The 12,169-nt window shown below is 39.6% G+C and overlaps 1 protein-coding gene across 10 annotated transcripts in view; it reads left to right on the forward strand.

Moving 5' to 3' along the window:
• Nucleotides 1-12,169, forward strand: part of LOC111858225 (ankyrin-3-like) — an 81,611-nt gene that overhangs the window by 38,161 nt on the left and 31,281 nt on the right. For all 10 annotated transcript variants that reach the window (XM_023839799.2, XM_023839819.2, XM_023839810.2 and 7 more), the window contains 14 exons: nt 677-874; nt 1,260-1,358; nt 1,613-1,711; nt 2,035-2,133; nt 3,334-3,531; nt 4,892-4,990; nt 6,370-6,468; nt 8,738-8,935; nt 9,585-9,683; nt 10,430-10,528; nt 10,620-10,718; nt 11,079-11,174; nt 11,684-11,756; nt 11,923-11,982. In XM_023839799.2, the coding sequence (XP_023695567.2) occupies nt 677-874; nt 1,260-1,358; nt 1,613-1,711; nt 2,035-2,133; nt 3,334-3,531; nt 4,892-4,990; nt 6,370-6,468; nt 8,738-8,935; nt 9,585-9,683; nt 10,430-10,528; nt 10,620-10,718; nt 11,079-11,174; nt 11,684-11,756; nt 11,923-11,982 (1,615 nt within the window). The remainder of the gene's footprint in view (nt 1-676; nt 875-1,259; nt 1,359-1,612; nt 1,712-2,034; nt 2,134-3,333; nt 3,532-4,891; nt 4,991-6,369; nt 6,469-8,737; nt 8,936-9,584; nt 9,684-10,429; nt 10,529-10,619; nt 10,719-11,078; nt 11,175-11,683; nt 11,757-11,922; nt 11,983-12,169) is intronic.

Below are 12,169 nucleotides of genomic sequence, written 5' to 3' on the forward strand. Positions count from 1 at the left end.
GGCAATTTTGACTCTGAGATAAAGACAGTAACTAAATATTTGCACATTAGACCTGTTATTTACGTAATTGCCTTCTGTGCTATTTCATTTTCATAGCTATGTGATTATGTCCAGTTTTTGGATCTCAGCAGCTGAAATGAATATTCATGGGTTTTATTAATTATTGGGAATGCTTTCTATTTAATAATGTGCAGCTTACATGAAGTGCCCGCCCACTCACTGTAGGCACTATGTCTAACATTAAAAAAGATATTTTCATCATTTTTCCAACCTTTTATTTTGAACATGTGAAGACTGAATTTTGTCATACTTGATTGCAACTGCGCAATGACAGTAAAGGCATTCTATTCTATATATTGTTGAAACTAACCCTGAACAATAGTGAATTCAGTTGTCTTTTAAGGTGAATAAAATAGGGGATACGAAGGACATTATGCAATGAGAATTAAATTTGTCGATCACTCCCAAGAAATCGGCAGAAAAATACAATACTAAATATTTTTACATAAATAGGAAACCTGTTTTCACATATGAACACTAACACATCAGTTGTAAAAAAAAAATTAACCCAGATGTTTATGGGATACTGATCCATCACCAGTACTAGGTTCTTGAATTACTTTTGCGTCGATGAGATAATAGCAGTGCAGATGTGAGTTGTGTTTGTGATCAACAGAATGGGCTGTCACCCCTCCATATGGCAACTCAAGGGGACCACCTGAACTGTGTTCAGCTCCTGCTTCATCACAACGTGCCTGTGGATGACGTCACCAACGACTACCTGACAGCGCTGCATGTTGCAGCGCACTGTGGACACTACAAGGTGGCCAAGGTTATCGTGGACAAGAAAGCCAATCCCAATGCGAAAGCTCTGGTGAGGAAATATTTCCTCTGTAGTTATGTAGTTGTTCATAAAAATTAATTTAGTGCAATTCTTGACTTGTCTTACAGGAATATGTTTTTAGTAGTCTTGAAGTCTACGTATATTTCTACAGGAGTAACTGTGAAAAATGAAGGTATAAGCAAGGACTATTTTTGCAGCTTCCTGAAGTCTAAATGGTTCACAAGTAATTAAAATGAATACGCATTTCAGCATTTAATTCTAGATTTTAGAAGCTAAATTAGTAGCTTAAGATGCAAAAAGTCCCTACAACTTAGTAAAATAAAGACTTATTCTCTGCACAAGTTGATCATTTTAAAGACCAGTAACACGTGAACTGAGAATTATTTCTAAATAGTTTCTTTTATTTTATTTTTAGAATGGTTTCACACCCTTGCATATTGCTTGCAAGAAGAATCGTATTAAAGTGATGGAGCTTCTGCTGAAACACGGGGCTTCTATCCAAGCTGTGACCGAGGTAGGAGAGATGAATTGAACGTTTGGTTTCAGTAACAACCACCAATATGGCACAATCAACTTAAATTTAAATTTATGTGCTGTGTACTTAATGTAAGATATTACCGTGTTTTTTTTATTAAACAATACAATGAAGTCTTTCAATGATACAACTGGGGGCAATGAAGTCAACTAGTGGTTAGTACCGAGGCTTCACATTTCCAGGGCTGGGGTTCTGGAACTTCATTTTCCTCTTCTGTACTTCTGTCTCTACAGTCGGGACTTACACCAATTCATGTGGCTGCATTTATGGGACATGAAAATATTGTGACTCAACTAATGCATTTTGGTGCTTCACTGAACACAAGCAATGTGGTGAGTTTCGGACTGTGAATTTTTTCTGTTACGGACATATCCACATAGGTCTGCATAAGTACAGGTCGATAATTGGGATGTTACCTGTATCTCAGAAAAACAGATTTTTAAACACGTAACATCATAAATTTAGTTTTAGATCACTGTGGATATTTACATCACAAGTGTTTACAGTGAATGGCTAAAGTAAGGGTAAGTTTTGGTGAAACAACGAACCAATATGGACAATATGAAGCAGAATCTGACTACATATGTAAGGCCAGTATCCAGCATTGCTCTGCGCCACAGTAAAGCTTCTGTGGATGTGTCACTCTTTATTCCAGAGGGGGGAGACAGCACTCCACATGGCTGCAAGGGCTGGCCAGTCAGGCGTGGTCAGGCTCCTGCTGCAAAACGGAGCCAAGGCAGACACCAAAGCCAAGGTAAGGCTAAGCTAAGAGTGGAGTAGATCCATTTAAACATGATGAATAGCCTGGAATATTTTGGCCTTCTTTTGCTATGAGGTTTATGGGAACTATAGATGAAATAACTAAACCATGACATTAGTTAATGAGACTATATATGTTCACCTTCTCATATACAGCAAAACGGTACTCATTTATTATATTCATGTCAGAACTAGGATGTAAATACCCATTACAGTACATTGAAAATAAAAAAAAAACTTCTTGTCTTAATTTACCACTGTAATTTGGGTCATTCTCACAAACTCATTATGTACCATGTCAATTTTCTAAATTTTTTTTTTTTAAATAGTTTGAAGACAAGCTGAAATTACATAACATCCCTGTCTAAACTGTCAATTCAGCCTCAGTACTTGATAAACTAAAGTATTTAATCAAATTCAGGGCAAGAATTACAGAAAAACTAACAAGAAATTGAGCAATACGCATATATCTTATCATACAAATTATTTATTGTGGGATATATGCAATTAAGTAGAAAGTTTTGTGTTATTTGGTCTCAAAACCGTTACGGTAATGAGATTTAAAAAAAATCATTTAATCAGAGCAACAGATGGTATCATTTTAATGTACAAGCAGTCCCTGGAATAAGAGCGTCTGACCTACAGAAAACTCATACTCGTGAGTGGACTGCCATAGCGCCTATTATGTGAAAATTTGAATTAAATATGATGGTTCATAATAAAGATGGTTCTGTTTTACGCAGATTTTTAATGTAATAGGCTTTATGGCAGTCCATTCATAACTACAAGTTGTCCATAAAGCGGATGTTCTTAAACTGAGTATTGTCTGTATTATTATTATGATTATTATTATTGGGGGCGGCATGGTGGTGCAGTAGTTGGCACTGCTGCCTCGCACCTCTGGGACCCGTGTTCGAGTCTCTGCCTGGGTTACATGCGTGTGGAGTTTGCATGTTCTCCCCGTGTCGTCGTGGGGTTTCCTCTGGGTACTCCGGTTTCCCCCCACAGTCCAAAGACATGCTGAGGCTAACTGGAGTTACCAAATTGCCCATGGGTGTGCGTGTGTGAGTGAACGGTGTGTGAGTCAATGGGCCGGTCCCCCATCCTGGGTTGTTCCCATTGTAACATGTTGCGTTGCAAATATTCTGCGGCTTGTGAGCTCGGCTCATTCATGCGTATCTGCGTGCATGCACAGGATGACCAGACGCCGCTGCACATCTGCAGCCGCACAGGAAAGGCTGACATAGCGCAGCAGCTGCTGAAGCACGGGGCTTCGGCAAACGCCTGCACCACGTCGGGATACACGCCACTGCACCTGGCGGTCCGCGAAGGCCATGAAGATGTGGCGAGTGTGCTGCTGTCACACGAGGCCTCCCTCTCAGCCACCACCAAGGTCAGAAGAGCACGGCTTCCTGTCAGTATGCTGATGCGGATCATTCTCTCTCAGGGAAACATTTGCAGGACTTACAGTAGGCTCTCAAACTGGATGCTTTTCTCTTAATATATATAGTACAAGTCAAAAGTCTAGATGAGTCTTGATTACAGACTCCTGGCATTCATTCAACCAGCTTTCATATGTAGCCATCTGGAATGCTTCTCCCAGAGCAATGGAGGAGTTTCCACAAATTCTGGGCACAAGGTGGTTGGCTCATCCCAATCCAGCTCTGTAGGGTTTGGGGCAAGGGATTGCCATCTGTTGCTGTACTCCATCCATCCATTAACAGAAACCACTTATCCTGTTCAGAGTCACAAGGGGTCCGGAGCCCATTTGGGAGGCTATAGGCACAAGGCAGGGAACAACCCAGGATGGGGCGCCAACCCATCGCAGGACTCACTCACACACCATTCACTCATACTGCACACCTATAAGCAATTCGGCAACTCCAATTAGCCTCAGCATGTCATTGGAGTGTGAAGGGAAATCAGAGTACCTGGAGGAAACCCCACGATGACATGGGGAGAAGATGCCAACTCCACACACATGGAACCCTGGCGGAGACTCGAACCCGGGCCCCAGAGGTGTGAGGCGACAGTGCTAACCACTGCACCTCCTCACTGTACTGCATTATTTTTTAATCTGTATTCCAAATATATATGTCATCATTTAGATCTATTACTTGCTGCCTTATAACATATTAAATGGGTTTTTGTTTTTATGTAGCTGACAGCAGTACAATACCATTATTTACTTTGTTTTATGGCCATGCATGCTATGGTCGCCTGTTTCGTCTACAACAAAGTAGTACAGCAAGTGCGTAGCACACAACAACTAAAAAGAAAGCATTTTTCCATTGTTAATCAAAAGTTAATTGCATACATCATACCGCGTGTGTACAGTTGCATGCACACAGAAGGAGTGTGTGGACATTCCTAAGGGATTTGGATGTTTAAAAGTGGAAACAAGACACATAGAATGAAACATCTATCAAAAGACAGAGCTGGATTGTGCTGGAACAAATTAAAGGCATTGTATGCTCAGTTATCAAAAATGTCAGGCAATACAGTATATAGGCAAAACAGCACATAGTATTATTTTAACATTCCACTGTATTTCATTGTAAAAAAGAACTTACCGGACAAAACATGATATAGCCTAAAAAAACAACTTTATAAGATTTGGATGTGTTCAAACGGCTTTGAATGTTCATTTTTGCTTGTGTCTGAACCTGGTGCAAAATGCTAAGTGTTTAGATGTTTATGGAAATCGTTCACTTTGTGCTTCTCCTGAAAGCATTTCAATTTTCTTTTCACAGAAAGGATTTAGTCCTTTACATGTTGCAGCAAAGTATGGAAAGATTGAAGTGGCTAATCTTCTCCTTCAGAAGAGAGCATCGCCAGATGCAGCAGGAAAGGTGTGATGTTGGTACAATGAAGAATGTTAATTCATGTAACATAAAAATGTATTTATGTTTTATTATTAATATTAAAATAATGAGAAATCTATTTTAAAATGTATTTTATCATATAATAATAATTACTGTTACTGTCTATCATTGTCTAAATGTATTTTTACTGATTAAATATATGTATTCAGTTAGTGTAAACATGCATGGTGCTGTCACAGCGAATGCGAGGCTGAGACTGAAGCGTTACCCTTTGTTTCCGCTGAGAGACGTGCCGCGTGACTCATTTCCCCGCTCATACAAGTTATCTTAGGTCGGCGTTCACGGTTCGACTTCTGAGATTCAGATCGAGTTCTAGTTTAATTTTTTTTTCGAACTGGTTGGTTCCACTTTTAAGAAATTTGAGTTCTAATGAGTTCAAGAACTGTGGTACCACTGTACTTCTTATTTGAAATCATATAATAACATTATTGGCCACTGGTATCACTGTTTTTATTATTTAATTAATCTTGTTTGGCATAAGTTACTAAGTTTTGGAGTCGTATTTCCCTAACACTGTTTTTCCTGATGGATATGTGTATTTTAGTACGCGATTTTAGTGAACGCAAGGCTTTTCATAAACTCATTAGTCGTGTTGTAGCAGGACTGACTATAACGTATGCAGCATTTTGATGCACAAATGGGAAAGGAGTATGAGCAAATATTTTTAATAGAGACTTATACTATTCCTCCTTGGTTGTAAACAATGTGAGAGTTTAGGTTATAATGTTGCACAAAACTCTAAAGCTAAAGTCCAACCATTCAGTTTGCATCCCATGGGGAAGTTGATATTATCTGGTTTATTTCATTTTCATAAATTGCTTGACAGCGACATACATAGGCTTAAGAAAATCATAATTTGCAGTATTTGTTTTATTTTGTTGAAGTTAAAGATGCACCATTTGTATTGGCCAACTCTTGGTAACGGTTCATACAGCAACAGTCAGCCATTTGTCGATGGTTGAAAATGAGCGAATATTTACCACCAGATTTAAACAAAGGTCTTGCATGTTTTTCTTTCAGCAACCACTGAGTTTATGTTATGTGCATGTGGTATTACTTGTGCAAACTAAAATTGCGATGCACCACATAACAAGTCTTCATGTTGGCTGTACTGCCTATGGTTCAGACATGTTTGTCTGTCATTTCCTTCACCAATGAGCGTCTGTCAGTTGTTGTTTTAACATTGTCAATGCTGTACTACTAGTTAAAGTGATGTTCCTCTTTGTATTAAATTACTAGTTAAACTGATGTTCCTCTTTGTATTAAATTACTAGTTAAACTGATGTTTCTTTTGTATTCAATTATTAATAACAACCAACTAATGAAGAACTTTGCCTTTATTGTAGAGTGGTCTAACTCCACTGCATGTAGCGGCACATTATGATAACCAGAAGGTTGCCCTCCTTCTGTTGGACCAAGGAGCTTCACCACATGCAACTGCCAAGGTACACTCATTCTGCTGTTTCTCCATCCCTTCATCTCAATTGTGCTGATTCCCCTGCTTGGATATTTTACGTAATCTACTAATTTCAGTCTTTGTCTTGTCTTTGCCGTTTCATGTCTTGAAGTGAACATGGCTGTACTTCCACAGATTATTAGTCATTTTACTTATTACATTTATTTAAAGCATCCATTAAGTATTGAGTGCTGTTACCCTCCTACTCTTCTTTTGTCTTAATGTTTCATGTGTTTGGTATCTAGTGTACTATTCTCTTTGTGTTTCTTTTCCTCAGCTCCTATAGTTCAGAACAGTGAGTGATTGGTAGTGGGCCAAAAATCCGATAGAGAGCACATAATTTATTTATTCACATATGAAGCATTCTCACAGTATATGCAGTAGCTGCCAAAAAAACTCATTTTTGTTTGTTTGCCTGTTTTAAATTAGATAATTATCCACAAAATATTCACATACATAGAGTTCTGAAGTCGTACAACAGCATAACTGTGGTATAACGTAAAAAGTGAAACACCACACATTACAAATTTCAAGGCTAGAAATCCAGTTCAGAATACTGGTGATCCTGTTTATAGAGGGATCAAGAAGTCTGCAGCCTGTAGAATCGTTTTGAATCTCTTACGATTCTCCTAGGATGTGAGCATAAAAGAGAAATTCACCGCAAATCTCACTGACAGTTGGCGACTATTGAAAAAACTGCACACAATTTATGATGAACTGAAGGTGCACATGGAGTGGGCGGAAACACTGGCTTCAGCCAGCAGGACACTAAAGAAAATGGTGTGATGTGATGTAAAGTAAAACTAAACATTGGAAGGCACTTTCTGTACGTTATGATGCATGGATCTGAACAGATATGTTTGTCTGCCATGTGTATAAGTGTGAGTGCAGGAGCATAGGAGGTCTTTGAATTTCAGGTATCCCTCTTTGCTCTCCGTGAGAGACACGTGTCCTGGTGAGAGCAAAGGTTGGGATCAGAGCGCAGGGTTGCTGTTCATCCAGTACACCAGAGTTTGTGAGCGCTGCTCATGAGCCCAGCATTATATAACTACTCTGCCAGCCCTGGGATTGGAACTACCAACCTTCTGGACATTGATGCAGAATTTAAATAGACAGAGCTGCACCTCATCCACCCCCACACATTGCTGAACACAAAAAGGGGTATTAAAAAAATTTACAGGGCATTAAAGGACCTCAAGAGTATACTGGCCTTTCGTCATGGTCAGAGGGAAGAAATTTAGAATCAACAATAGTCCTACATTTTGATAATCAGACAAAAAGGGCCAAAGTCAGCAAGGTGTGCAAGGAGCCTACTGGCCACTTAACAGAGCTTCAGAGTTCATGTGCAATGAGGAAGAACAATTATGCAGCATTCCATCAGTCTTTGTGGTAAGGAGGCTAGATGGAAGTCAAATAAAACTTTATCATCATCTCAGCCACATATGGTACACAGTGAAATAAAATAAAGGTTTTCTTAGCACACGTGGAAACATTCTAGGTGGACATTCCACTGCTAAAGAAGGACTTTTGGATTAACTTAGTGCAAATAAGTTCCTGTACAATTATCAATAATTTAATGGGAGGGTAGATGGAAAGAAGACCACTACCAATATTTTCTGCATATATTTTCTACCCAGTGCTAAGTAAAAGGCGTTGGATATTTGGGGTTTGTATTGTATAATGAGTCAAAATTAAACTGCATAACTGGCGAGATCCAGGTATTGCTCATCACCTGGCTATACCAGCAAAACATAATGTGGGGATGCACAGACTGGGATATTGATCAAGACAGGAAAAGAAGAACAAAGATAAATAGAAGAGGTGTTTGAAGAAGTCCTGCTCTAGAGGACATGCAGCCTTGGGTTTGCCTTTCAGCATGACATCGACCCAAAGCACACAGCTAAGACAATCCTGGAGAGGCCTTGGAACAAAGTCTCCCAATGTCCTTGAGTGGCCTACTGTAGCTGAAGCATAGTCCCCATTGAATTGATTCTACTTCACTGATGCCTCCCATCAAATCAATTTGCAAACATTTCTAAAATCATGTTTTCTCTTCAGTACATTTCGAAATTGCAAAATTTGGAGAAAGTGAAGTTCTGAGTCTGTCAGAACAGTCAGACTTTTCGATGATTATGTTTAACAAACAACATACGTATACCCAGGTCAAAGTCTAGCTGCCGCACGGCGTTTTTGAAATGCTGTGAAATTCACATGCGTGGAGAAGGCTGCTGAACGGATTCCCGTTTGCGTGTTCCCAGAATGGCTATACCCCTCTGCATATCGCTGCCAAGAAGAATCAAATGGACATTGGCACCACGCTGCTGGAGTATGGAGCAGATACCAGTGTAGTGACACGGCAGGGCATCAGCCCTGTGCACTTAGCTGCACAGGAGGGCAATGCGGACATGGTGGCCCTGCTGCTGACCAGGAATGCCAACGTCAACCTGGGCAACAAGGTAAGCACCACCCATCTGTCGTTGAGAGTAGAGTAGCCGCAGAGTAACTTTGTCAGGACTGTATGGAGATTTCACTCGGTAATGTGCAATGAAAGATGCACAGCATTGGTCCTGCAGTGTGTGTTAAATTTGAAATATCATTTCTGTGCTCTGCCTATTTGCAGTGTTGGGCATTTCAGGTCCAGAAGCTACAAATCCAGACCAAGATTTTGTTTCTACCACCCAGTTCAGCATAAAGAGTCACAGTCACAGAGTACTTAGCTGGGTGGTAGCAACAAAATCTTGGTCTGGATTTGTAGATTCTGGACCTGCCATTAGTATAAGGTGTATAAATACTGATCTTGTGTACGCATAACATTTAAACTTCATATTTCTGCATAATATTTAATATTAATCCTTGTCCTTTACAGTATATGTTCATGGACATATTATCTTCAACATTAAATAACTGCCAGAGTGGCTCATTAACTGCTGCCTCCCACACAGTTGTGGGTTTCTTGGTCCTGCTTCGTGTGTTTGTGTGACATTTGCATGTTCTCTCTACGTTGTATGGATTTCCTCTGAGAAACTTCCAAATTCCGGATTTCAGCCACAGTCCGAGGGCATGCAGTTTGGTGACTTTTGTGTCTCAATATCTTTTCTATTTTAGAGCGGTCTGACACCTCTGCACCTAGCAGCTCAAGAGGAAAAACTTAATGTTGCTGAGGTTCTGATCAAACACGGAGCAAATATTGACCCTCAGACAAAGGTGAACATCAGTTGGACCCAAATGGAAGCATCCAGTTTCCACTGATAAAAATAGAAGTGTGTCATATTTATTAACTAGCTATAAATTAACTTAAGGAGTTATGTTAAAACAATGTGGAGCCCAAGTGTAAAGAGATTATGTGTTTTGTGTTTGTGCCAAAGAAATGTTCCAAAGATCATCTGCCAAGGGCAGGCGTTCCAAATAACTTCAAGTGTGTAGACCAGGGGTCTCCAACTCCGGTCCTGGAGAGCTACTATCCAGTAGGTTTTCTGTCCCACTTGGCTTCTGATGAGCCACACCTGTTCCTGGTATTTACCTGAGAACAGGTGTGGCTCATCAGAAGCCGGGTAGGATAGAAAACCTACTGGACGGTAGCTCTCCAGGACCGGAGTTGGAGACCCCTGGTGTAGACTGTATCACCGACATAATCAACTACTGTTCACTTAACCTAGATCATGAACATAATTTTTATTTAAAAAAATTGTGCGGATGTTCCAAACAATCTGCCAAAACAAATCTGCCAAAGTCAGACTACAGGACAAAATCTGGTGTATTTTGAGTAGCTAACACTGAAATCTATGTCCAGTATTAATTTTAAAAAAGTTTTTTCACATTCAACAAAACGGTGAACTATAAACAAAATGGATTACTGGATATAGTTATGTATTCATATGATCAACCTAAAATATAGATGCTTGCAGGAGAACAAGGGCTTAACTCATGCAATGTCATTTCTTTACTAACAGATGGGTTACACTCCATTACACGTGGCCTGTCACTATGGAAACGTTAAGATGGTAAACTTCCTTCTACAGCATCAGGCTAACATCAATATGAAAACAAAGGTACTGACTTGTGTCTGAGCAGAAATTCACCCATTTGCGAGAGTTATATGTGTAGGATGTTGAGACCCATGTGATGTTGTGTCATGTGCAGAGCGGGTATACGCCCCTCCACCAGGCGTCTCAACAGGGCCACACCCACATAATCAACGTCCTGCTTCAGTACGACGCCTCACCCAATGAACTTACAGTGGTACGTGTAAACTGAAGCAGTGAATGGGCCGGAGGTAGCGGGGCACGGACACTATGCACTATGCACGCCGCTTTACAATGCTACATCAGACAGACAAGTTTAGCATTTTCACTGAAACACATTTCTACATCCATTCTCCCACACGCTCACGCAAGCATAGCTGTGTTCAGTACACACATTTCAACCAATTTCTATGGATGGTTCAAGTAATTATTGAAATTATTTTATAAACACTTTTACTCTGAAAACCAAGCAAAACACATAACCATTAATCTCAGCTGAACAGATTAATTGTGTTTGTAAATATGTTTTGCTGCTCAAATACTACCAAGATGTAACTTTGTTTCTGTTTCCCCTTAGAATGGAAACACTGCATTGTCCATAGCCAGGAGACTAGGCTACATTTCCGTTGTGGATACTCTAAAGGTAGTGACTGAGGAGACGATGACCACCATGGTAAGATGTGCTCTTATTTTCACCAAAGTAGTACTTAACAATTTAAGCCTCATTTAATCTTATTTGACTATTATCATAGATAATAAGGATCATATTATGTGTAACATAATCTAAAGAACGTTAACAGGTTTGATGGTCCGGGTTCCTCCCATAGTCTGTGTGTGTGTGTGTGCGTGTGTGTTTCTGTGTGTGTGTGTGTGTGTGTGTGTGTGCGTGTGCGTGTGTTTCTGTGTGTGTGTGTGTGTGTGCCCTGTGATAAGCTTCATGGCCCCTAGGGTAAGTGGTCAGAAGTTAGATGGATGGTATTAATATATAATATAATAAAAACTTACACTGCCTGGGACAGCCTACCCCCCCCCCCCCATAACCTTTACCAGGAAATGATAAATGATGATTAGTTCAGTCAAATTTTGCTGCTACTGCTGTTGCTTACAATTTTGCAGGCATTTCGTAGAACCACAAGCAATCAAAATACACTGTTATTTGACTTTTTTTCTTTCTTTTAATAGATAGTAAATGAAAAACATAAAATGAATGTGCCAGAAACCATGAATGAGTTCCTTGACATGTCAGATGATGAAGGTAAGTGTGAGTCAACATTCTTCTTGTTGAGACCGAAAAAAAATGTATATGTTGTCTGTAAGAGTTCAGTAATTTGATTTCCCTTGGTTGGTTTTTATCATGAAATCATGGAATCATGAGTGTTGTAAATGCATTTCATAACATTTTATTTATCCAAATTACACAGTTTGTAAAGCCAATGTACCCGAAATTCTCAATGAAGACTATATTTCAGATGTCGGAAAAGGTATTTGTCATTTATTACTCCAAAGTCATTTGCAGGCATATTAAGTTGCTTTTATAATTAATTGAAAACCTACTCTCTGTTGCATCATCTGCTTTGCTTTAAAGTACAAAGTTTAAAGCTTTATCATGCTTTAATTTCTATGAAAGTAAGCCGTTTTTCTTTGAAATCTTCCAAATACCGTGTTGGC

This window comes from Paramormyrops kingsleyae, chromosome 3 (assembly GCF_048594095.1).
Source record: "Paramormyrops kingsleyae isolate MSU_618 chromosome 3, PKINGS_0.4, whole genome shotgun sequence".
Classification (NCBI taxonomy): domain Eukaryota; kingdom Metazoa; phylum Chordata; class Actinopteri; order Osteoglossiformes; family Mormyridae; genus Paramormyrops; species Paramormyrops kingsleyae.